General features: G+C 48.9%; 1 protein-coding gene across 5 annotated transcripts in view; it reads right to left on the reverse strand.

The window, feature by feature from the left end:
* The window catches only part of CEP192 (centrosomal protein 192), a 2,773,731-nt gene that overhangs the window by 1,847,520 nt on the left and 899,093 nt on the right, over nucleotides 1-27,118 (reverse strand). For all 5 annotated transcript variants that reach the window (XM_069620824.1, XM_069620822.1, XM_069620821.1 and 2 more), the window contains one exon: nucleotides 8,988-9,194. In XM_069620824.1, coding sequence (XP_069476925.1) covers nucleotides 8,988-9,194 — 207 coding nt within the window. The remainder of the gene's footprint in view (nucleotides 1-8,987; nucleotides 9,195-27,118) is intronic.

Raw genomic sequence — 27,118 nt, forward strand, 5'->3', positions numbered from 1 at the left:
TGGCCAGCTGCAGACTGCATGGCCGTGCTGCGCGTTAATCTGTGGCGCAGCCACCCCCCTTAGTCTTCCTCCGCCACAACAGGCCAATTATGGGTGCTCCCCCCCCCCCCCCGGGCCTCCTAGGAACATTGTGCAAGCCGCCCAGCAGGTCCAAGCTGCATGTGCCCACAGCGCTTTCAGCACCAAGTCACTTGCAGCCCTCTCCGGGGAGGAGTCTGTACTACATAGGGAGAGCCACACCTCCAGCTGCGTGCCGCTCACAGAGGCGCTCCGCCGCCCACCGCTGTCCCAGGGGACAAAGCAAGCCGCATCGCCGCCCTCCGCACATAAGGCAACCAGGATCCGCCAATGAGAGGGATCCGAGCAGAAGGGGCCCTCCCAGGCCGTCCACATGCAGCATCCGCCGTGCGCTCCGCACCAGCACCACCGCTCACGGCACTGTCCTCTGCACCACCGAGCCCTCCTCCACCACCACGCCAGAGCTCAAGCCAGCAGCCTCCTAGCACTCCAATCCGCACCCGTCACTGTGTTCACTGTGGCCCACAGCCGGGAAGAGGGCCCTTCCCCCACACACCTCCACTGGGCGCCGCAGCTCTGTTCCTCTCAGCCACGGCCTCAGAGGGGAAAACCCTCACCGGTGCTCCGACAGCTGCCCGCCAGGGAGGTTAGCCACCAAACCACTGCTATTTCTGGGGAGCGGGAACAGGAGAGATAGGCTATTTTTTAAGGATGTGTGTCAATCGTTGCCGGAGATTTTCAGGCAGCTGCCATCTTGGTCTGCTGCACAACAGCACCCCACTTGACTGGACATCTATGATAGCTAACCAGTAAAATAAAAAAATAATAAATACCATACCTGTCCCTGGGGCTCCACAGTGCCTCCGAAGGAGAGCTGATTTTGGCAGGTGGGTAGGGGGATTGTGCAACAAAGGAATTTTTGAAATGCCTTTGTTGTACAACCTCTTTTCCCCTCTACCTCCCACTCGCCGAAATCAGCTCAACGGACTAAAACGAACACACACAAACCCACAAACCAATTATACAAGCACCCATCACCATAATCACTCATGACACAAGCATACACGCATTCATACACATTTAAATAAAAAATAAATGGACAAACGTACCTTCTGCAGGGTCCTGCACATGGGTGCTGAAATGTCCCGCTCCAGATTGCTCTGTCTGTATGTGCAAGGAGGCACAGGAACTACCCCCTCGCCCCCCCGTTGCACATACAGACATGCAGTGCCCCAGCCAGCATTTCCAATGAGATATGCATGGCTGGCGAAGAAAAAAAAAAAAAAGCCCAGCCTTGCATGGCTCAGTGAGCATGTGCGGATGGGGAAATGAACTGTCAAATGGAAACAGTGTTTCCCTTTGACAGTTCAGCCAGCCCAGGAGCACTCCCTCAGCTGGAAAAAGCAGCTGAGGGAGTGCTCAGTTTTTCACTGGGCTGGCTCCTCCATAATGGGTGAGGGGGGCCACTGGGTGGACGCCTCCTCGCCCATTATGGTTGAGCCGCCAGACTGACTAGCCTATAGGGCAAGAGGCCAATGCCTGTACCAAAAATGCAAAATGCTAGTGTAGGTCAGTCAAAATGAGCCACCACTCATTGGTGCCCGAGACAGTTTTACGGTCCAGTCTGACATGTGAGCCACCCCCGCCCATTTCATCCAATCTAAAAAAAGAAAAAAAAAACATTGTTACACTTCATGCTGGGGTCTCACGCCCCGTTGGGATGCAGCCGCGCCCCACAGTTTGAATACCTCTGGATTAGACAGGGATTACTGTTCTGTGGCATGAACTAGAATTATTGATGCCTCTACTAAGGAGAAAATCCCAAGGGGCATGAGAGAGCGAGTGACGGTGCTAGGGCCCTGAAACCTGATAAAGCCAGTGAACAGTGCTAGAGCCTCAGAGTGTTCTTGTGCTGTTTGTGACACGTTCCACTAATTTACCGACCTTCATACAAACAGTAAGCAGCATCAGGTGTGGATAGAATCCTTTTACATTTAATTTCAGACATACATACTGGGAGCAGCTCCATTTGGGAGACCTGTTTGTAGATGGCACTTTCATAACATTGGAACAAGCACGGTTATTTCTAGACTTCTGGCATCACCATACCCTAAAGGTACCAGTTGAGGGCAAACCACATAAGTCACCCAACATCACCAATTGCCCAACTGGTTTCAGACTTGCCCAGCCCATAGTATCCACAAATATAATTCTTGCAGGACAAGCTACAACGATTAAGCACACTGGATACCTAGCTTTCAAACAAAGATTAGAGCATGTCCTGTAGACAAAACTTTACGATACTCACCGTAGTGACTAACATAGTCTTAGTCCATAGTCCCCCATTCCTCCATACTGTATGGGCGTCGCTTCCAAGGGACAGGAGAGTGAACCTTTTTCACCAGAAAAAACCTTCCTAAATTTAGAGGCGCGCAGGGGTGCGGGCCAGGGAGCATGCGCTGCCCTGACTCCGCTGCCACACCTCAGTTCCCATTGATGCGTCAACAATAGATTTAACATTGCCTAATGACACCAGTATTAGGGTGAGATTGGTGGGACGTATGGCGGAAAGGGGACTATGGACTAAGAGTATGTTAGTCACTATGGTGAGTAAAGTATAATTACTCTTACGTCGCCTCCCATTTCCTCCATACTGTATGGGCGATTACAACTGAATGTAGTCCCAGGGTGGAGAGGAGAACCTCCTTAAGCAAATAGGTTGCGGAGAACCGCCTGTCCGAAAACCGCCTCAGATCTAGAGACGCCATTCAAACAACAATGCTTGCAGAAAGCCGAGGGAGTGGCCCAAGTGGCCACCCTGCTTATGACTTGCCAAGGGACATGGCATTGGAATGCGATGGCCGTTGCCTTGGCCCTAACTGCGTGGTCATGCATGTTGGCCAGGAGTGGCTTGTGCTGGCCCTCATACGCTTCTTTGATGGCAGACAGCATTAAATGGGATATGGAAGCCTTAGAGGCCTGTAAGCCTGGACTTGAGCCTCCGAAAGTGACAAACAAGGCGTCTGATTTGCGTAAGCCCTTGGTCATGTCCAAGTAGAATTTCAGAGCACGCCTGACATCCAGGCAGTGCAGCACTCTGTGCTTTGTCCTTAGGATCAGGAAAAAACGTCGGAAGGACTATTTCTTCATTCAAATGGAAAGCAGCCAGAATCTTGGGCAGAAATGCCGGGTGTGCCAGCAAGACTACCTTGTCCTTGTGAAAAATAGTATATGGTTCAGAGGCGACCACCGCCCATATTTCGCTGACTCTACGAGATGAAATAAGGCTGACTAGTAAGGCCGTCTTGATGGTGACCAGCCTGATGTCCACTGACGCCATTGGCTCGAACAGTTTGTGCGCCACGGCGCCCAAGACTATATTAAAGTCCCACACCGGGTGCAGTCTCGTGATGGGCAGTAGAGCCTTGGAAGTCCCATCAGGTTTTTCTTGATGATAGGGTTGGAGGAGGAAAAAGTGCCCTCCTCCGAGTTCCTGTAAGCCCCCATGGCTGCGAGGTATGTGCAGCAGGTGTCCACTTGCACGCCTGAATAGGCGAGGTAAACCTGAAAGGAGAGCAAGTCATCCAAGGTGCATGCCAGGGGGGGCGATCCCTTTGGAGTCTGCCCAGTGGCAGAATCTGGCTCATTTGCTTTTGTACTGGGCCCTGGTAGCTTTGCTCCTGGCACCTTGTATGATCTCCAGATTGGCCTGCGAGAGGCTAAGGTGCCAAAGCCTTACCTGCTCAGGTACCACCCTATGAGGGTTAGCTTCCTTGGCGCAGGGTGGATGACTCTGCCCCCCTGCCGTGCCAGAAGATGTGCTGGGCCCGTCGAGAGGGAATTCGGGGACACTTCCGAGAGGCTGAGCAGCTCCGAAAAACCATGGCCTGGCCGGCCACCATGGAGCTATTAGGATGAGGAGTTGGCGAGACTGCTTGATTTTGCAAATTACCCTGTGAATCAGGGGAGTGGGCAGAAAGGCGTAGGCTTTCATGCCGGTCCACTGGAGGTGAAATGCATCGTCCAGAGAGCCGGGGCCCGACCTTGCCAAGATGCGAACTGGGGACACTTCTTGTTGTGCCAGGTGGCAAAGAGATCCACCTGGGGGTGACCCCACCTGTTGAAGATCTCCTGAATAATGAGGTCATTTAGCTGCCACTGGTAATTGTCTGCTCCCAGCCTGCTGAGCCTGTCCGCTTCCAGGTTGGATTCCCCAGAAGGTGGACTGTTAGGTAAATATCGTTTTTCCGGGCCCACTCCCAAATGCTGATCACCAGTCTGCACAGAGAAGGGGATCTGGTGCCTCCCTGCTTGTTGACGTAGTACATGCTGGTCAAGTTGTCCGTCTGGAAGAGGAAAACCTTGCCCCTGAGAAGTGGTAGGAATGCCCCGAGCGCCAGCCAGATGGCGTTCAGCGCTAGCCAATTGATGTGGTATTCCTGTTGCTGTCGAGTTCAGGTGCAGTGGACCGAGAGATCATACAAGGTGGCTCCCCAGCCCTCTAGCGAGGAGTCCGTGGTGATGGTGGTCTGAGGGTTTGGCAGCCGGAAGGGCTTGCCCCTCCGCAGGTTGCAGTCTCTGGACCACCATGGGAGGTCCGGGTGGAGAGATGGAGGAACATTCATCTCGGATTGAGAGCCCTACTCCTGGTTCCATGAGGCCGCAAAGTGAAGCTGAATTCTCCTCATCCTTAGTCTTGTGTGCGGAACAGCTAATAGGACCGCTGCCATTAGACCCAGGAGATGTTGGTACCACGAAGCAGAGGTAACTTGTCGGCTGAGGAAGTGGGGGGTGGCCCTCTCTTGATGGCTGAGATTTTGTCCTCTGAAGGGAAGACCTTCTCGGAGCACGTCTCCCAGATAAGGCCCAAGAATGTTAAATTCTACGTGGGCTGCAGCTGCGACTTCTTGAGATTGAGCGAGAAGCCCAGATCGCGCAGTGTGTTCATAAGGGCATGGGGAGAGTGGTGAACCGCTTCCAGAGATGTAGTCCTGATGAGCCAGTTGTTGAGGTATGGGTAGATGTGGAGGCCCTGCGCTCCGACTAGGGCCGCCACTGCATTCACGAGTCTGGTTAAAGACCCTTGTGGCCGAGTTGAGGCCAAAGGGGAGGACCTTGTATTGGCAATGGCAGCCCATGATCCTGAACCGTAGTAAAGAACGATGGGGCTGCCAAATCGGGAGGTGTAGGTAGGCGTCCTTAAGATCCAGTGAGAACATCCAGTCTCCCTTGTCCAATGTCTCCACTATAAATGCCGGCATAAGCATCTTGAATTTTTGCAGGGGTCAGGAGAGGTTGAGGGTGGAAAGGTCCAGCACAACGGAGGTCCGCATGGTTCTTTTTCTGAATGGCGAAAATCCTGGAGTAAAAGCCAAAGCCTCGCTGGGACTTCCTCCACTGCCTGGGGCTCTACGAGTGACATGATCTCCACCAAAAGAGTTGCTGTCCCAACCTGTGGGATTGGAGGGGAGGTAGGAAGAAGAGGCTGGGATACAAAGGCAGTACCCCGTGGATACTACAGATAGGATGCAGTGGTCCGCGAAATTCTGGCGCCAGAAATGTGCATGGAGATCAAGCCTGCCCCCCACCGGAGACATGTGGACCCCAGGGGGCGTGTCATGCCTTCTTTCCCTCGGAGGTTGTCGCTGAGTAATGGGACTGGAAAAAGCCCTTACTCTCCCCCCCCTCCCCTTTTTTGTTGCTTGCACCAGTTATGAGATGTCGAGCGGTCTGGCTGCCTCATTCTGCATTCCTGGTAGCCGCGGAACCGTATGTACGACGCCTTTCTGAGCGCTGCTGAGATTGAGGTCTTTGTAAGAGTGGATAAAGACTTAGCTGTTTGTGAGCTGTTTTTCTTCTTGTCGAGCACTTCGTCCATAGAGGAGTGGAAGAGAGCCTCTCCCCCACCCCCTCGAACGGTAGATCTAGTATGTGTTCCTGAACATCCGGGTTGAATTTTGTTGCCTGGAGCCAGGCTGTCCTTCTCATGTCCGTGGCAATACAGATGGCACGGCCTGAGGTATCCATATAGGCCACTGTGAATTCCAAGAGGTCGTGCGCCATGAGATTGGCCTCGGGAAGCCCCGCCTTAAAGCGTGATTGGCTCTGGGTGGGGAGTTCCCGGGGGGGGGGGGGAATAGAGTTTCTTGCCATACACCTCCAAGATCTTCTCCTTGCCTAGCAGCGCCGCAGAGGAAGAGGCGGAGGACGACTGGGGCTTGGAGTATAGAGATGCTGCAGCGATCACTGAGGAGTTCGGCTGAGGATGGGCCGAAAGCAAGAGTGTATCCCACTCCATCTGCCTGTACTTGGCGTCCAGGCGTCCAGGCGTCGATTGACCGGCTGAACCGAGTGCGGTTTGAGCCAACTCTTCTTGGCCAGAGAGACTACATTGGTCTGCAGAGGAATCCCCAATTTGGCAGAGGGGCGCTGTGTGAGGACTTCTGCCAGAACCTCCTCTGCCGGCTGCTCGACCCTGGGTTGGAGTAGGCCCAGGTACTCAGCCAGACCAGCAAGACGTTCGTGGAAGGCCCTGGCTGAGGATGGCGTGTCCGAATCCTCCTCCTCCTCAGTATCGGGCGGTTCTGGAGGATCCTGTGGGGGAGGAGGAGTAGATGGCACCGGAGGCCGGAGTAGAGGGACCGCGACCAGAGGCTGAGGAGGTTGCAGAGTTGGCTGTTGAGCCGGAGGAGGCAGCTGCACCAGGGGTTGGGGGCCAGATGGAGGCATCTGTGGTGCCGCTAGCATGGTGGGAAGGACTTCCCTGATGGAGTCCTTGAGGAGAATGCCCATCCGAGGTGACTTCATGAGGCCGAGGAACCTCTCGACGAAAACCTCCTCACTGACTTAAGTGGTGGAAGGGGGTGCTGACAGGGTAGCGGGGGGCTGCTGAGGCTGCTGCAAAACCTGACCATACAGACGCAAAGGAAGGTTTCCCTGGGCATAAGAAGGGAAGACTGTAGGCCACATAACTGGTTGAGGCCAGTCCCACCTTGACACTTGTTCTTTGCTGAATTCCTGGAATGGAGTCAGACGAGAGCCTCCGTCTGGCGTGGTAGCCATTTTGTCGAGCTGCCTGCCACGCGCCTGCGACGTGTTGCTTAGCCCGCTGGGCCTAGCCTCCCCCAACACTTGCTTGTGGATCACGAGGCCTACCCCACTCCTCGAGCATAGGCCCAGTAGGTGTGGAACCCACAACCCGGGGGTCATTATAGCTGCGTTTAGGCACCCCCTCAGAAGAATTTCCGATATTAGGGCATAGCCCCTCGGCCATGGTGCAGGTACAAGGGCCGAGCCCCTCGGGTGAAGACCTGGTTAAAGAACCTTCCGGTCCCTCAACACTGTCACGGGGAGGATCTGAGGATCCCTCGGTCCAAAGGCCAGTAGCTGCAGCAGCCTCAGCGCAAGCGCTGGTGCTGATATAAGGACCTGAACAGTCCCCCCTCCCACACGGGAGAGTCCCTGGGAAGGCGTCTCCCTTGCGGGGTGGGATGGAGAATATCGGCCGTACCTTGGGCCTGGCTCAATGTTTCACAAAGTTCTTGAGGTCCTCTGGAGGCGACTTCTGGAAGAGCTCCCTCCACCTGGCTAGTCTGTTCTTCAGCGTTTGAGGACAGCGAGCCACAAGCTGAACAAGCTTGCCAACCGTGGTCTGGGCCAAGGCAACAGAGGCAGAGGGCGTGGGGTCTGAAGTTGGGAATAGCCTGTTGCAGGCTGAACACCTGCTGAACCCTGTGGAAGTCGGGGAGGAGCATGACGCCTGAGGACTGAGTAACTAAATGACAAAAGACAAAAAGAAAGAAGGACAAGAGAAGAAGTATCCGCGCATGGAATTACATGGCCGAAGCCAAACCCTGGAGCGCTGGTGAATTTGGCCCGTTCCTGTAGAAGCGGAAAAGGGGACTGAGGTGTGGCGCCGGAGGGCAGAGTCAGGGCAGCGCATGCTCCCTGGGTCGCACCACAGCGTGCCTCTAAATTTAAAGGGGAAGGTGTTTTTTTCCGGTGAAAAAGGTTCCGTCTCCCGTCCCTTGGAAAGGACGCCCATACAGTATGGAGGAAAGGGGACGGGACATGAGTAACAGGTTCATATCCATATCCTCTGCTATAAACACAAGCTTACAGACCTAAAATACCTTTATCATTTTCATTACACACCTGTGAAAATACATACCCACAGCCCCTACAATCCCCTATATGCATGCAATGTAGATCTCCCCCCCTGCACACCAAATTCATACATTGTGCATGGTACTCTCCCTTCTAGTAAGGAGGCTTGCTAGAAGGGTATGGCCAAAACTGGGAATTATATTAGAAATGAAAATATTTCTATGACAAGGCAGACATGGCTTTCGAGATAAAGCAGAAAAGTGGATTTGAAACCAATTCCTTGGTGTAGCATCATTGGTAATAAAAGGTAAGCCATCTCTGGACCATTGCCGAGTAACTACCATTATCACTAAGCAGATGAAAGCCCTGGCCCCAAGTAAAGAATGTGAGGAATCGTATAGCAACCCATTACTGTCAACTATGCACTGAAATGCACATGGTCTGATTCCAGAACCTTCATGAATATAACAAATCTTCCCTGTAGGCAGTGGTGTGTCAGTGGTATAATAGGCACTCATTACATTGGACTATTCACAAAAAGGCACTGTAACAGCGGGCGTTTAACCGTGAAGATCAATAGGTTTGACATTTTATGCAGTATATGCCAGGTATGACATGTTAAACACACTATGAGACAAAGTCTTAATTATGAATTAGGAGACATTATCTCTTGTACAACTGCTTTGTTACTTATTGTGCTAACTGTAGTAAATATGCTTGAGCAGCACAATTTATTTAAATGAGTTAAATATAATAAAGACATTTTAACAAATACATGGCATTTTCTTCAAGACTATTGTAAATGGTGCATGCCATACCAAAAATTCATGTCTGGACAGACTATTTCGGATTGTGATACATACCCTTTTGCCATCAAAGTCTCCCCCAAGACATCCAAGTGCTTCAGATCTCAGACCAAAAAACTCTCCAAGAGAAAGTCTTCGGTATCTAGCATCACCTTCAAGTTCATGCGATACATGGGATGCCCGCAGATATGGATTGTTGGAATTCATCCTCCATGATGTATCTCCAAGTCCAAGAGTTGCTTCAGCAATATCCATAACCTCCTCCTTTGGGGGAAAAATCGGTGTTAATGGTTAACAGTCATTAACTGATTTGATACACAAATGAATAAAGTATTTAATTAGCCCGTTGTAGATTTCTCGTAAGTTTGCTACAAGACTGATCAAAGAAGCACTAAGAGGAAAACAGTGAATTGTGAAAATGTAGTTATTTATTTAAACCAGGTTTTCTCAAATTAGACATTTGAATAGGCAATGTGAGGAATTGAGGGAATTCGTCCCTTCTCCACAAAGGGGAGATCCCATGAGGCTAGGGAGGTGAGCCCACGCCGCAATTACCCTCCATAGTTTTGAACTCACTAGAGAACGCAGTGCGAGACACCTGCAATACTGTGAATATGTGTGAATGGAGAGAAACCCGTGAGAAGGTGGTGCCGTGACCATAAATGAGAAGCCGTGGTGGATAGTATTTCCACTGTCGCCAAGACCACCGCCAGAAACGAACCACGAGGTATTGGTCACAGTGAAAACCTGGACACTACGAAGAAGCAAGGGAAGTCGGAGAGGGAGACGCCTGCAAAATGAAGCATGTTTTTAAACTTGTTGGTGAGTCAGGCAGCTCTGGTGGAATAATTTGGAATTCATCTGATAAAATCCTGTAAGCCCTAAAAATGCATGAAGCTCCGTCTTGGTTCTGGGTGAAGGAGTGAGCTGTAACACTTTAATCGTTTCACTTTACGGATGAAGCAAACTGTTAGCCACAAAGAATCCAAGGTACTTTTACTGCTGACTGGGCTAGGTGGCAGTTCTTAAATCCTACCCTTTTCAAAGCTCTGACGATTTCATATAGATGGAAAAGGTGATCTGCCCAATAGATTACTATATCATCAAGGTAGGCACCACATAAATGTGAAAAGGGTCGCAAAACGTTATCCATTAGGCAATGGAAAGTAGCCGGTGCCCCATGTAAAACAAAGGGTAATAATTTAAATTGAAATAACCCCCTGCAGGGTGGAGAAAGCCTTCGTTCTATCCGAGGGATTTAGGGAGACTTGCCAAAAGCCTTAATTAAGATCAATCATGGAGATTAATTTGGCACTACCCAATCTGTCAATCAAATCATCTATCCGGGCAACAGGTAGTCATCAAATTGCAAGATCGAATTCAACTTCCGAAAGTCAATGCACAATCTCCACGGTTCATCAGGTTTGGCAACCAAGACTATTGGCGAAGACCAGGGGCTTTCTGAAGGTTCTATAATGTCGGCATGGATCATGTTCTCCATTTCCTGCTCCATTATCTTCAGTAGGCCCAAGATGTACAATCTTCCCTTGAGGTGTTTGTATATTGTGGAAGAAATTCTTGACCCTGGATGATTTCCAAAAACATCTGTGAATTGAGCCAACAAATCCCTGATGTCTTCTTGTTGGGATGGAGGCAGTTCTATTGAAATGAGTGTTTGCTTGTCCTACACATCCGTGAGAAGAGTAACAGCAGAAGTTTCACTGGGCTCTACCCTCCACTGCTTCAGGATATTAACATGGTACTATTGTGTTCGCCGCTTCCCATCGGGCTGGTTGTGAAAAAGGGCCTTTTCTTTTCAAGAGCTTATATGGGCCAAACCATTTAGATAAGATTTTGTTGTCTGTTAACAGGAAAACCAGTTGTCCTACTGAAAAGGAGTGAGAGACCGCCTTTTTATCGTAATTGGTATCCAGATTTTCCTGGGCTTGCACCAAATGTTTTCCAACAATCTCTCGGAATCTAGTCAGATTTGGTTTTAAATTTCTGGCAGTCTGGGAAATGGGTAAAAGGGCAGCTTCTTTTTTCTCCTATGTGGCCCTAAGCATATCGAGAACATCCATGGGTGCGCTCTGATAAAGCAGCTCCTACGTAGAGTATCCCAAAGTGGGTTGAGGTGTCCTTACCGTGAAAAGAACCCACAGGATCATGGTGTCCCAGATCTTAGCGTCTGCTTCTACAAGCTTCTTTAAAATCCTTTGGAGTGTCTGATTAAAGCGCTCAACCAGACAATCAGTCTGGGGGTGAGGTCCTTGCGGTTTCTATCGGTAGGATTTCTTTTACTTCAGACGTAAGGCAGGTTAAAGATGGTATTCTGGTCTGTCAATATTTCCTTGGGAAGTCTACTCGGGAGAGCAAGGGATGAGGCGTTTCAGGATTTTTTGACTGGAGTCAAATCTAAGCGGAAAGGCCTCTGGATATCTAGTGGCGTAAGACAATGACTAATATAAATTGATTCCCCAACTTAAATGGTTCCAGGGATCCCACTATAGCCATTGCAATTTGGGAGAAGAGAATGTCAATAATAGGGAGGAGTGCCCGTGGAAAGCTCCAATAAAATTAATGGAGTCACCTGAGTATTTACTACTCCCTGATGGCCTGTGTCAAGTAGGAATGAGCCAACTCCCAAGACCACGCGCCTAATATTTTGGGGGATTTGTGATCTAGGCTTTCCCTCTGTAGAAAGATCACCCCTATAGAATAGTCCTTTTTTTAAAAAAAATACCAACTAGGCTTCTACCTTCCTCTTCTGGGATGATTTTGGAAAAGACTATGCTCAAAATAGGGTAATTTCTCTGGGCAAACACCAAGTCAAGTAGGATAGCAATTTCCTTTGCTTCCTGCTGAGATTTGTCCATCTTACGCGGGTCTGCTTCACCAAACCCTTGAGAGCCCCGATCATTCTCCTTCTAGATTTGTACCTCTTGAGGCATAGGGAATAGGGCTTCCTCTAAGATTCCAGGGCAATCTTCTTTCACCTTATAGGGGTTGTTCCCATGATTGTGTGAAAGGACTTTCACATCACCCCTCTAGTCGGGCGTCAAGGATTCCTGCTATCACATGCAATTCCTGTTTCCAGGCTAAACCCGATTCCAAAGCTAATTTTATGTATGTTGCTCTCAGTGGATTGAAGTCTTTCGTCTGCCAGTGGTATTATTTTAGCTGTACTTTTCAAGTCAATACAGATACATTCCAGTGTGGCCACCGTGGGTGCATGGGCTTTGGGGCTTAGCTTGGTAAGCAGTAGGCCACTCCCTCTCCCAACCTTTATCAGTTGGTCCGGTTCCCACTACCATATATGGTGGCTCAGAAGGAGATTGACTCAGAACTTCCACATATAAGTGATTTTAATTTAAAAGAGAATGGAAAAACACATGGCTTTCCCTAAGCTATGGGTTTCCTTACCTAACTAAACTAACTCTGGCGCTCGTCAGCCTTTGAGTCCAAAAAAAGGCTGGTCTACTGTACAAAAGTTAATCTGACCTGACCCTGCCACTAAACAACTAAGGCACAGTAGACAGACTGCCGTCTCCTGTGGGCTGCTTTTCCAGCAGATTATGTTAAAATTTTTAGATCGTTTCATTTATTTATTTTTGCATTTGTTGCAGCACACTGAACCCTTGGGTATCTAGGTACTAGTTACATTGCGAGACAAAAAGTACAGAACACAGAGAATAACCAACAAATGCTAAACACACCGGGCGTGAGGGCTGTCATGGTGTCTAAAGTCTTGGTTCTAGGAGCAAGGGGGAAATGGAGGGGGACACTACTGTCTTGGGCGGTTAGCTCTGGGAGCTTTTAGGAAAAAAAGCCAGGTTTTTAAATGTTTTCTGAAGGTCCAGTAGGGGGGGTTCCTTTCTCAGGGTGATGGGGAGATAGTTCCAGAGCTTGGCGGCAATGAAGGGAAAGCTCTGTCCTCATGCGGTCTTTCTGGTGTGGGTGGGCACTCGGAGGAAATGGCAGTTTGTGAATCTTAGAGGGCGAGGGGTGCATTTCTCCACCGGGCATGATTGGTAGGCCAGGGCAGTGTTTGTGGTGCAACTTTGTGTGATCTTGAGATGATCCTGAATTTAAATCAGCTCACGGACCGGGAGCCAGTGGGTGTCTTTCCTAGCCTTTGTGACATGGTCATGCTTGGACAAACCTAGGGCTGCTCGGAGGGCATTGTTTTGGATGAGTTGCAGCTTGCACAAGTTACAATCAGAGGTCCCTGCAAAGAGCATTATAGTAATCCAGTTTGGCTCTGGTGGTGGCTCGAGCTATGGTGAGGTGTTTGGATGTGGTAAGGAATGGCTTGCTGGGGTTCATTAGTTATGCGGTTTAGGAAGCAATGGCGTTGACCTAGCAAGAGAGGTCAAGGGTGGGGTCTAGGTAAATGCCCAGGGTTTTGGCTGAAGAAGATATTTGGATTGGGTTGCAGTCAATGTAAAATGCTTTGTAGGCTGGGACCATGCTGCGGAGGGTGGATTGAGTAGACAATGAGCATCTAAGTTTTGTCATCATTGAGGCCTAACTGGTGGGTTGACATCCAGTTTTGGACAATGTCAAACTGAGTTGACGGTTGCAGTGTCAAGGTGGTAGGTGCCTGAGAGAGGGAGGATGATTTGGGTGTCATCGGCATACTTTGTGTAGGCTATGCACAGGGCATCGAGATGAAAAAGGGGTTTAGTATAAATGTTATACAGGGATAGAGAGATACAGGATCCTTGTGGGACTCCACAGATTACTGGTCTCTGGAGCAGCATGTCTACGATGAAGACACAGGAGGATCTGTCTGCTACAAAGGATCTGATCCAGTCTGTTGTTGGTAGGGAGAATTTTGCTGTTGTGATGAGGTGGTTGCAGTGTGTCTGGTGGTCGACGAGGTTCAATGCTGCTGATAGGCAAGCTAGCCCCGTTCCTCATGCTGAACCCAAGTCTTTGATGTCATCCACCTTTTTTTTTTTTTTGGTCCAGTAAGACTGTTATGGTTCCGTGCCTTGGTCTGAAGCCCGATTGGCTGATGCCCAGGGTGTGGTTGTTCTCGAGGTATTGTTGGACCTGAATATATGCTGTGTGGTCAAGTACTATAAGGATGAAGGGTATGGTGGTGATGGGGAGGTAGTTGGTGGGGGTGGTGGAGTCAAAGGAAGGTTTTGTTAGTAGCGGGAAGATCCAGGCTTCTTTCAGGGCAGTTGGCATAGTTTTTGTTCCAAAGGAAGAGTTGAGGATAGATGTGACGAAGGGGCAAGCGTCTCAGCGCAATCTATGATCGGGGCGGGACAGGCATCTCCTTTCCATTGGGAGGGCTTGAGGCCTTTGATGATATTTGTCACTTCGGGTTCCAAAACAGGGCAGAAGTCAAATTGGGCGATGGGTAAGCTGGTAGGCAGGGTGAGGGTCGTGGATGTGGCTTGTGGTGGTTTGGCAAGGGTGGCCAGTTGCTTGGCGCAGATTTTAGTCTGGAGGGAGGCGATCTTCCCAGAGAGGGCTTCTTTTACCTTAGTACACCAGGTGTTATCTATGAGGTCTGTGGGAGGGCATACTGGCGACTCAACTTTGCATAAGATTGTGAAGAAGTTTCGGGGGTTGGATTGTGCGTTGTTTATTAGGGCATTGTAGCTGCTGGCTTTTAGCGGTTTTAAGAGCTCTTTTGTAATCTTTGGCTAGAGAGGTGTACTACTGGGCTTTAGAGACTGTAGGGGTCTTTTCTCCACGCAGTTTCAGCAACATGTTTCCTGGCGTGGGAGGAAATGAGCTCAGGTGTGAACCAGGCGTTTATTTTAAAGCTTGCTTGGCTTTGTGCTTTTTAGGGGGGCTAGAGTGTTGACAGCTAGAGCAATGGTGTCGTCGTACTGTTTGACCGGGGACTCTAGGTTCTCATCAGTGTTGGATGGAATTGTGAGGGCTGAGAGGTGTGCGAGACGATCCTTGTTCAAGTTTTTGGTGCAGCGGGCGAAGGCTTCAGGTTTAATTTGATGGTGTGGTGGTCAGACCATAGGCAGGATGTGATGGCGAGGCCGGTCAAGTTGCAGTTAAGGTCAGCAATCCAATCAAGGATGCGGCCCTGGATATGGGTGGGTTCAGTGGTTCACTCAGCAAAGCCGACGTGGTTGAGGGCTGTGACTAGGCTTTTTGCATGTGGGTCTGTGGGGTCATTGAGGCCAAGACTGCGGTCTCTCAGGATTAGGATTTTAGAACTGGGATTGACAGTGGGATTGATAAGCATGAGGTCTTCATCAAAGGATGAGATGGGGCCGGGTGGGTGATGGATGAGGTGGAGAGCGAGTTTGGTGGACAGCATTTTGCAGTTTGGGATTGGCCCTAATGGGGATGGTACTTTTGTAGATCAGAGCGACCCCACCACCTCTGCTGTGGGCTCTGTCATTCGCATGTGATGGCGTATCATGGGGGTATAGCGATGGATAATGCAGTGCCTGCTGCAGGGTGGAGCCATAATTCGGATATGGCAGGCAGGTCAAGATCGTTGGAGGTGAGGAGGTTGTGAATTCACAGGGACTGATCTGGTGTTGATCAGAGTCCATTTGAGGTGCTTGTTTGGAGAGGCCGCTGGGCGGTTGAGGGGGTGAGTGAGCGCAGTGTTGAGGTGGGTGGAGGGGCGGATGGAGCAGCGCGCAAGCAGAGGAGCTCGTTTCTGGAGTGGGTGGAGCGGAGAGGGGCAGCGTGGGCGGATTGTGGGTGTGGGGTCTTCTGTTGCGGAGCTGGAGGCAACAGTTTCAGATATATGTTGGGGAGGTCGGCAGGTGGGAGCTATGGCGTCCGCAGATGATTATTAGTTTTAGGTCATCACTTATCAAGTTCAATTCAACTAGTGTGCTCTTCCACTTTTCCTTCTCTTTCAGCTTATTGATTTAGTTTTCTCTCAACTGCTGCTTTCTTTTTCCTCATCACACTGACTTCAAGATCTCTCAAGTTTCAGTGCCCACACTTTATTTTGATTCCCACAATCAATATACTTCTAGTTATAAATCTCACTCTTCTTGTCAACTTGTGCCTCACTGGGACTAGTATGAGCAACCCAGTGAGGATTCTCACTTCACATCAACAGCTGACCCACTGGGATGAGTACAAGTTACCTCATGATGGTTCTCACTTCATATAAACGTGTATCTCACTGGGACGAGTAGGAGTACTCCAATCGTTATACTCTATGCTTTCCCCAGATCTCCCGCTCTCCATTACCTTCTTGATTCAGGGATTACATCAATGGGTCTCCAGCTTCGACACAGCTTGTTTCTCTTCCTGTCAGGATGGCTTTTTCGCCTGTGATTCAATCTTCTTCATGCAAGTGTCACTTTGCATCTCTGCAAGGCGTTTGAGGCGGTGAGACACTTCCCTGTGCTTACGGTCAACCCACTACCTCCGACTAGGTTCCTCCCATCAGCATTGCTTTCCTGGCGTGCAATTTGGGCACTTTTACACACAAGCTTCCCTCCTGCATTGGAAGCCATGCCTACCACTTTCCTTCAGCTTTGTTCCAAACAGCTGATTTGGAACTCTGAGGGCTTCTCCCCCTCACGTCTCATCCCCTTGGTTTTATGATGCTGCACTGGGAATTCCCAGGCACAGCATTAGAGTCCTCCTTTTGTGATTTACTTGCACTCTGTATCACTTGAGTGGTTTTGTTTGTCTCATTATCCCACAAGTATTATTTGTCTTCAGGTTTTCTCAGTGGTTCAAAATGGCAATAAATATCCACTGATCCTTCATGTTTCCTTCCAGCAGGGTTTATAAATACTTGTTTACGGGTGGTTTTGGTAGTGAGTTCCTCCCTGAAATGGGAGCCCTTGCCCTCAAGTGTGGGGAGGGCCACAGGGATTGGGGGGTTTTGGGAGGGAGGAAGAGTCTCTTGGTGAGGTCCTGCTTGCCTCTACTCTTAGGTAGGGTATCGCATAGCGGGCTCACCTCCCTAGCCTCACAAGGAAAGCCCACCCACGCTCCCACTGGGAGAGGTGACAATCCCATGATTCGCCACAATGCCCTATACAAGAAGAGCATAATGTGAGAGGAAGTGTGAACCAGAGTTTGAAAGAACAAGACAATTGGACCATTTATCAAAAGAAATAGCCCAAGTGAGCAGGATATACAATTGTCAAGGAGGGAAAACTCACAAATAATAATACTTTAACAAGATAAACAGCAACGAGGAGAGCTGCGAATACTATGAGAAAGTTCCAAAAAGGGATACTTCAAAGATAAAGAAAGAATTAATGATGCAGTGGATTCATTAAAGAGACTGATCCACGAAGTCACAAGAGACTATCTGCGCTGAGCATGTGGAGCAAGTAAAATGGTCCAGATCATTTTCTTGGCAAAAAGTCGAACACTTATACCATCTGCATAGATAGACGTGGTGGCAGGTCTTCTATCAAAGGAGTATGTCCAGAACATCCTCCGCCTACCCTCCTATCCCTACCTGCGAGGCCAAGAACTTCAGGGTCATCTTTGATTCCACACTTTCCTTCTCCGCCCACATCGCTGATGTCTCAAAAAAGTCAAACTTCCTACTGCGCCTCCTCAGAGCTACTCTGCCTTTCCTCTCCTTCCCCCAGAAGCTCACTGTCTACCAAGCTCTGGTTCTCTCTAGGTTGGACTATTGCAACACCCGCTTTCTAAATCTACCTGCCTCTACTCTCTGCCCTTTTCAACTTATCCAGAACAGGACCGCAAGACTTGTCCTTGGCCTCAAGTCCTGGGATCGTATCTCTCCAGCTCTGAAATCCCTCCATTGGCTCCAAGTGGTTGCAAGGATTACATTCAAAACCCTCTGCATTGTCCACAAGGCTTTCTGGGGCTTGGGTCCAACATAGCTCCAGCTATCCCTCCGAAAATACCTCCCCTCTCGAGCTCTCTGCTTCTCTTCCTCCAACTCCCTCAGGGACAGTTTTTCAAAGAAACGAGCTGGGGGTAGATCTCAGTCTTCGGCTGGGGCCTCCCTCTGGAACAGCCCCCCCTGCCACTCAAACTTGAGAACCATCTCCGGTTCCAGAAGCACCTCAAGACCTTCCTCTTGATTTCTGCCTTTGCCCCCCACCATACCCTGCTGATTCTGTTCTCCCATGGCACTGTGCACCTGGCCATCCTCTGGGCCCAGGTACCTGCTCACCCTTCCATCCTCACACACTGCCTCCGGGCCATCCCTTGCACTGGCGTCAGTATCCGTACCCATACAGCCCCCCCCCTTTTCTTCCTGCACTTATCAGACCTACCCAGCCTGCTGCCTTAAACCCATTTTGCACTGGTAGTGCAGCCATTTGCTGGCGGCACTACCAGTGTTTGCTGCCTGTATATTCATTTATTATGTATCTGTTTTCTCCTTGCACCGCACTCTTTCTACCCCTTCCATGCACTACTCCACCTCCCCCTATGCCATGCACTTGCGCATTCTCAATATCACTAGACCTAGTAAAATCGCTGTTTTGGTGTACGATCTCCCACCACCCCTCACCCCTTCATTGAGTGGGAGAGGTCAGTTCTCTGTGGCAGACGCCATGGAGGTCAGATGGCCATTTCCAGCAACTGTGGGTATCACATTCTCTGGATCAGTCAGGAGCGATCAAGATCACTGTGGACCCGAACAGATGCAGTATCCTGAAAACGAGTAGTCTCACAGGGACAGGCTGGAATACATACAGCAGGTCAAAGCCCAACTCTACTGTCAGGGTACCCCCGCGGCTACCTGACAAGGGAACTCCCTGGAGAAGAAGCACTTGCACTTTCTGTATCATTGAAAGTTAATAGCTCCCACTGGAGGAGTACCCTAATGGGAGAAAATCATGTAATGGCAGAGCTCCCAAACTTGGGAGGTTAAATCATGTCTGCTCAGTGCAACTGCCAGCAAATTCTCCTTGCTGGCCAGCGGGGCCTCAGAGAAATGCTGTTCTCCAAAGCCCAAAACCATAATTGAATTGTTTCTCTGCACAGAGGCAAGGAGCCCACACAACCATGCTTGTTGAGGTAATGCATGGCTACAGTGTTGTGCGTCAGGATCAACACAGTTTTGCCATTTACAGAGAGGAAAGTGACCAGGGCCAGCCTGATCACGCTCAGCTCCAGCAGATTGATCAGCTCCCGGTACTCTGATGGAGACCACAGTCCATTCACTGAAATCTTGGAGGTAACTACCCTAGCCTGACATGTAACTTTGTGTCTACCCATGTCAAGGCATGCTTAAAGTGGAATATTGTGTGAGCCATAGGCCCAGCTTTGATGCTAAATGCACAGTGCTATACAAACACCTAATCTAGTAAACGTGAGCCATGAGCATTAACTTATTGTGTTGAAGTACAGTGCATTAGAGGTTTTTTTCAATAGTCCAGGCTGAGCGTCAGAGACCTTAAGCCTGGTACATTACAATTGTGTTGTATACAGAAAGGCGTTCATTGCTTTATAGCCTTTTTCTTCTGGGACAAAAGCCAATGTTCCAATAAATAGAAAACAAGAGATAGCATGCAATACAGCACTGTGGAAGAACTACAAAACTCAGTCCTTCTGAATGGAGCTATGCTGTCTGCAGACAATTTGTAGGAAAGATTACTAGTGATGAAGTCGTCCTTGCTACAAGTTACACAAGAAGAAAGGTTGGTCACTGATATTTTTGTTTAGACAGCTTTCTAGTGCTGGATGAACTTTGGCGGTTGTAGTCATGGAACCGTAAACATTCGAATAGTATAACTAAGACCAGCTTCAAGCTCCACACAGCCGTTTGGGTGGCGGAGCTCGCAAGACGATGCGGGACAGACAGTTGGAAGACTTAAGAGTGCACAGGGGCTTTCCAGAAGGGAAGGGCAACTCCCTCATTTTTCCTGTGCTGGATCTTAAAGTCACTAAACTGGATTCCAGCTTATTTTGAGGCATTTTGATTCCCTAGAGGACTATGCCTGTTGGCCTTTGAGCAAAACTTTGATATTAATTGGACTGCATGGGGAACAATTGTGTTTCTCTTCCACAGGGCAAATCAATCCACCACCTAAGAGCAGCCACTTTATTCTGGATTGACAATATGCTGGAACCATTAATCCCACTGGATATTGAATTCCTTTTTAAGCATTTGATCCTAGATTTAATGCTTTTTTTGACGACGATCATGGTGCATTAATAGGTGACTTTAATATTTTTGTATTTTTCAAGGTTTCCTTGAATTGTGGCATCCAGTGTTCTCCAGCCCGCAGCACTCCCTACCTACTACTGTTAGTGAGTATGAGAGGCCTTTTACCTTTCATTGATATCACATTGAGAAAGGTACTGAGGTATTTGGACAGGCGCTTCTATGTGGTTGCCTGTCATGATTTGGTGTGCCAGATTTTTCTATGAAGATTGCCTACCGTGATTTGTGAGGTTGCCAAGCCTGACCTGGTGAGGCAGGTAGTTGGTTTTTAAAGGTGACTGATTTCTTGGAGAAGGTTGATCAGTCTAAGTCTTGATTAGAGGTGGAAGCAATGAAAACGATTTCAGCTTTTTCATTGACATTTTGCATTATGAGTGTATTGTGCATATGGACTATAATAGCAATGTATTCCATTTCTCATGATTAAAAGATGTATTTTTTTACATGAGAGTGTAAGACACATTCATGGAGTGTTCATTATTGGGCGTTTGAACATGAATTTAAAGTGTGGGGCATCTATTTGAACTATAGTTTATTGATGTGTTATATCAGGTACATGTCTTAATACATATCAAGAGCTACTGGATGGTGTGAGCACTGGACTATCAATACAAATATAATTTAACATTTGTAAACCTCTCCTGTGTCGGCAATTGAGAGCAGCCGCCTACAATAGGGGTTGCCTGCTCTTTACTGTTGCATGTGACAGGTATATCCTGTTCCCTGCATCCACCACAGATCCTACTTGGGGGAGTTGGGGAGGGGGGGGTCTTGGGCACTCCTTGTGGCCAAGGTTGACGAAACAATGAACCCTTCTCCGAGAGGCTGTCCTTTACAAATCTCTGTGTCAAGTCCCCGGGCACACACTCCAAGAACGGTAGAAGGTCCGACATTAGTCAGTGAAACTGTGGCCACTGAGCTAGGAAGCCACTGCAGCGACAGATTGCAGACAGGCCCATGGCATCACAAAGACTCAGGAGGCCATCAGACCCAGCAACAGTAGAAAAGTTGTGGCTGGAAAACTTTGCATATGTTCGCCACTCTGTCCTTGGGTGGGAATGGTGGCCCAAGGGAGTGCAAGATCGCTCCGATAAATCTGAGGTACTGGGACGGCGAAACCCGACACATCTTGAAGTTCAGATAGAAGCCCAAGATGTGCTACAGGCTGTATGCCCGGTACAGGTGTGCCGATGCTAGCACTGGGAGCAGGGTCGGATGAACCAGTTGCCAGATAGGGGAAAAACATGAATGCCTTCTGTGAGGGTGTAGGAGACTGACGAGGAGGGAACATTTTGTTGACTATAAACGTCTGTAACTCAAGAAAATCTCTATCCCTACTTTTAAGGGGCTTGCCCTACCTCAACCTAAGAAAACTTTAGTGAGCTGCCCGAATCTGCATCAAAAGAAATGTTCTCCGTCCTCTGTCAGAAATCAACTATTCTAACCCAAACAATATAAACATAAGTCTTTAGCAAAAGTGAAGTTTGTATTTCCATCACCAGGGGATTTACTCCCTTCTCCTGGTTCTTGTATAATAATTGTCCACAGTGGTCTTTCAGCGATCTTGCAGAAAACTTGGATAAGTCTCCAGATTCTTCCATTGAGTAGAAAAACCCAGCCTTCTTTGACTTCCATGCAACACTCTGATGATGGATATCTTTTCCAGGGTTATCCATATCTATCTTGTATGCCTTTCTACTGGTTTCTATATCGTAATGAGGGTATGGTTTCCCAAAGCTCTCAGACTTTCCAATGACGCTTGTTCGGCCATAGCGAAGAGGGAGACGCCGCCTGATGCCCTCTGTTTCAAATGAGGTATTTGGTGAATCACTGATGAGGGAGATGGGTCCCGTGCTACTCTGATTGGGCAGCGGTATTCGGCCGACCACTGTGACAAGGGAGAGGACTTCCGTTGCACTCCCAGTTGGGCCTCTTCCTGGACCACACCCGGTCTTCCCGCCATTCCGGTTACCTGTAGTATCTTGGGGACACAGCTCCGGTTCTTCACGGGGTTGTGGGGGGTCTCTTTCTCCACAATTCCTGTGCAGCTCTGCAGCAGGCTGGTGCTGGTCTTGATGTCATTTCTCAACCAAACGGTCCACCTTTCTGTGGCCACTGCACCACCAAGTGAGTCAGTTCCCTGCTGGCTCCCAGGACCCTCCAGAAAAGTCCTGTTCTTCTTGTTCCCCTCGTGGACAGACGCGACTGCGTTGCTGCACTGTTCCAAGTTTGTACTTCCCGATGTCTCATTTGCATACTCCTGGCTTCTCCCCAGTCCGTTCTTGCTTTCTACTTTATACTGTTGACTCTGCCCTAGGGTAGGGTCACATCATCTTGGAAAGTCTGACACTCTTCATGCCTCCAGTGAGTCACCTCGTTACAGTACTCGGCTGACTTTGTAGAAGGATATTCGATATGCGTTCTGTGCTCTTCTTCATCCTTTATATTTGGTACAGTCATGGTCTTACAATAACACCTGGTTTCCCCATCAAAGGTGGGGGGGGAAAGTGTGACAATGAGGGTAGGGCTTTGCCACAGGATTCTAGGGAAGCTTTTCCCCTTGTGGACGTCCCGATCCCCAGAAAAGGAGTTCTTCCCTTTGAGATCCTTTCACATGTTAACACTCCTAGGGGAACTAGAGAGTGTAGCGGCCTCACCTCCCTAGTCTCATAGGAAAGCCCCCCCCCCTCTGTGGAGAAGTGACCAGACCTGGCAAATCTTCACACTTCCATTCAGAGGCAAGCCACCACCACAGCTAGAAATTGGGTGAAAACCCTGTGGGCAGAAAAGTCTTAAAGTTACGAAAATGAACATTTAGTGATAGTTCCTTACTTTGAATCTCAGGTACTTCCTGTGTTTCTTATTGATGGCCACATGGAAGTAAACATCCTGAAGATTCAGGGAGACCAGCAACTTTTGATGTGAAGTAACTGGCAAAGTCAGCAAAAGAAAAGGATGAAAGGAAGGGCAGGTGGGAGATTTAGGGGACAGGATGTTGTGGAGAAGGTGGAAGAGACTAAGGTGGTGAGAGACAGTAAGTTTAAAAAAAAAACGTTTTTGCTGCAAGTAAGGCAGAGCAAAATAAGTGTAAAGATGCAAGTGCAGCAAGATCAGAAGGATATAGAGATTTTTTTTTCCAGTGCTGCTCAGCTTTATGCAGGCGGCAGTAGATGGATGGAAAGAAGATCAGAAATAAGCAAAGGCTGGGGAGTTTTGGGAAGGAGGGAAGGAAGATTCAAAAGGGTCCAGAGAAGCAAGAGAAATGATAGTCGAAACAATTAAAAAGGTGGTAAGACCAGAAAACGAAGGAAGGGTCCAGGAATAATTATAAAGACCCCAGTTCCCACGCCGCACCTGAGAGGGCAAAGACTGAGAGAACAGGGTGGAAACAGTATGAAATGAGGCTGGTATAAAAGAATGGTCATGGGTAATCCAGCAAAGTGCAAATTAGAACGGAAAAACAGATCAAGAATCGAGTGAGATTTGTTGCAGACTTAATGGGCACTGAGAAGACCGACCTGAAAGACAGGCAAGGCATCTGAAGAGATTGGAAGGGAACAGACTGGAATTGATGCGGGTACGAGCAGAGACTGAGGAAAGGAACGGTGGGTTATCCTAGGTGGAATAGGGCAAGTCATAAAATACAGCTATGAGAGTGAAAGAACCAAGTGCAGAATACATCAAGGAAAAGTTCCCCTGCTAAGTTCCTTCCCGCCCTTTGCGTTTTCAGTCTGCCCTTCTGTTATCTGTCCCGTGCTTCAGACTCTCTCTCATAGGAGGACATGCTTTCTTAGTGATTGCTGCAAAAGCCTGGAATGATCCTCCCACCGTCTCTTGGAGCTGTTGACCACCATGTGATCTTCTGCCGGACTTTGAAGACATATCTATACTAGGCTTTCTAGCACTGCCGTCGCCCCTTCGCTCTATTCAGCACCATGATGCCGCTAGGCATACGTGCGCTTTAAATATGCATTTAACATAAGAAGTGGATGGCAGGTCGGCGCATGATCAGGCACGAACAGGGGCAAACTGGAGTGCCTTTAGAGGGTCCCCCTTTGAATGAGACACCCAGGGCTTGGGATGCCATAGAGGCACTTCTTCAAATAGCGGTAATGTGATCACTCCTGCATGATCCCGGGGGTGGGGCCAGCCAAAGGAGCCAGGGACAGCGGCTGTGAAGAAAGTATGCTGGCAGAATAGTCAGTCAAATCCGCAGGGGCCAGACAGCAGATGTTCAATTAGTGGTGAGCGTACAGCAGACGCACTCTATGACTTCAGAGAGAAGACCATGACTAGAAGACCCCTAGTGCACTCCTGTGGAAATACTACCAACAATATTCAAAATGTAAACACCAACAAGATGTATAAATAATTCCTAATTCCAACAAAATATTTTGCTGGAGTTCAGATTACAATGAAAGCAAGTCAATTTAAATAGAACCACATCGGTTTGCATGTTATGTGTTGCAATAGAAATAAACAGTAAGCAAATTTACAGAACATATTTGTCAAATTACAGTGTACATTTGTGTAAAAAAAATGGACCTTCAAGTAAAAGGCAGTCATTTAATTTTAAGGACAGGATTGTTAACAAATGATTTTCTTTAAACCCCTAACTGTGGAGGGTTTTCCCCTCCCAGTGCTGAGCCCTTTTTTAGGCATTTCGGTATGCTGGCATTCAATCCTGTGTAACTTTTGTGCTACAAGTGATACCCCGTCCATATCTGCACCCTTTTATTCCCATAAGTAGGTGGTCACAACACCACCAGGGATTCCTAGTTTGCTTCGGGGGCGTTGCTAGGAGGGGGCTAAGGGGGCTATAGCCCCTGATCTTTTGGTTGTAGCCCCGGATGGAATCTCAGGAGCTACAGCCAAAAGACTAGCTAGCCCCCAGTCCCAACAGTTTTGACATCAGCTTAGCCCCGGGTCTTTTCCAGACCTAGCAACTCCCCTGGTTTGCTGTAACGGGGTGTGAGAAAATAGCAAAAGACTAATCACATTTTGTGTTTTCGCACAAAATACTGATAAAATGACGTGCAAAGAATCCCGTGTTTTTTTCTTGGAAAAGCTACGAACAAATGGTTTGCCCTTCTGAATTTGCGTTTTTCCAAGCTTTCAGGAACAGGTTGAGTGGAAACAAAACTTTTTTTTATAGGGTTGCCATCAGTTTTGAGAGAGGTAGGGGATTTTTTCCCCCCCTTTTTTTTTTTAATAGTACATGCTTGGACGGAACGGAAGAAGAGGGTAGGAAAGCTCAATGAGAACACAGAAAAGCATACATTTCTAAAAATTCCAAGTTCAGGAAGGGGTCATTTGCCCAAGTCGGGTAACAACTATGTACCTAACATTTCCATAGTTTGGGAACAAATTGCAAAAGTGAAAAGTATGTGCTAGACATATTTGGACTTCTGTGATTATTGAGAAAAGCAATGCACCAATACATTCCCCCGACTCTTCTACTTAGGAAATCACATTTTTCACAATGTTTCACAAAACAAGCAATACCACAAGCCAAAACCTAAGCCATGGTACACAGGATTGCAAATAACATTGGAAAATAAGGTAAACTAATGGGATGAAGAATGGCTAGCACACATTTTTTGAAAGAGCACTGGGAGACCTTTTGAAGGATAGGGGACTTTCACCGATTACAAAAGCATACAGTGCCTAAAGTAGCGACTAAATATAGGTCACATTTGGGAAATGAAAGGGTTGTATAAGAAAGTGCAGTAGGAAAAGTATGAAAACGTTATCAAAACCTAGAGAAAAAAAAACAAATGTCCTACTTTCCCACAAGAGTCACAATAAAAATGGTGCCTCACATGTGTGGGTGCACTGACCTGGGCGCAAAGGGAAAAGGCTAAACCACTGGTATAAAACACCCTGGGGAAGACTGCATTTGGCTTTGTGGACAATCCACAGATTTGGGCCTGGGGTGTCACAGCCACCAAGAAAAACAGGGAACTCCACGCATTTCTGAAAAGAAGACACCTGTGGCAATTCAAAGAAGTCTGTCGTTCTGGAATCGCCCTAGAATGGATTTACCTATAAGGCCCAGGGAGCCCCGTCAGGGTCACTATCCTTACCCAGAGGGAAAAGCTGTAACACAATGCAGTGCCAGAGCTCCAGGACGGCCGGGGGTGCTGCCCCTGGCCTGGGGCGTCCGTCTCCCATGTGGACCGACCGTCCCCAAGCCCAACGGCGGTCCCAGGGATCCCCGGCAGGGTCACCATCCCTCCCCAGAGCGAAGAGCTATAACATGGCTAGGCCAGATCTCCAGTACAGCCAGGGGTGCTGCCCCCGGCCTTGGGCGTCTGCCTCGCACATGTGTCAACTGGCCCCAGGCCCAGCAGCAGTCAAGGGGCGACCGAGCGAAGAGAAAAGCTCCAACGTAGCTCGGCCAGTGATCCAGGAAGGCTGGGAGTGCTGCAATGGGCCAAACAGCCCACACCCCCAAAATCCGTTCCCTGGTGGCCTAGGGCTCCCTTCTGCTTCCCAGGGGTGGCAAAATGGGGCCAGACCCTCAATTTTGCGCCCCCAGAGAAGCAGAAAGGATATGCACCCCTGTGGGGGGATTCCTGAGAGGGCTGGCCTCCAGGGACCGGGCCAGCCACCGGATGCCCCCAAGTGTGCAACTAACGATGTAGTGGAATGTTGTTTTGCCTTCCTTGGGGGTACAGTGTTCGGCTTGGGGGGGATCCCCAAAATCATGAATTTCTTGGTGGTCCGGTGGCGATTACTGGTCGAGGATCATACCATCAATCTGCTTGAGTGAGGGCTCCTTGGAAAGAGGAGATTGTCACCTCACTCAAGGAGATCAGGCAGAAAATGCCAAAGCAGCACGCAAAAGTGTGGCTGTGAAATGTTCATGCCTACGCCCTTCAGCTTCAGCATGTAAATTGCATTTCATGATGTCAGCACACGTATCATGTGCCGACGTCATCACAACGGCACCCCAGCCCCCAGGCACAGAAGGGGAAGTCCTCCCCTCCCCTTCACTGCCTGGCGGCTCGGGGAGATCGCTGAAGCAAAAGGGGGGTGATCCGCCCCCAAAAGGTGAACC

The sequence above is a fragment of the Ambystoma mexicanum genome, chromosome 5q (assembly GCF_040938575.1).
Source record: "Ambystoma mexicanum isolate Mex_15411 chromosome 5q, UKY_AmexF1_1, whole genome shotgun sequence".
Taxonomy (NCBI): Eukaryota; Metazoa; Chordata; class Amphibia; order Caudata; family Ambystomatidae; genus Ambystoma; species Ambystoma mexicanum.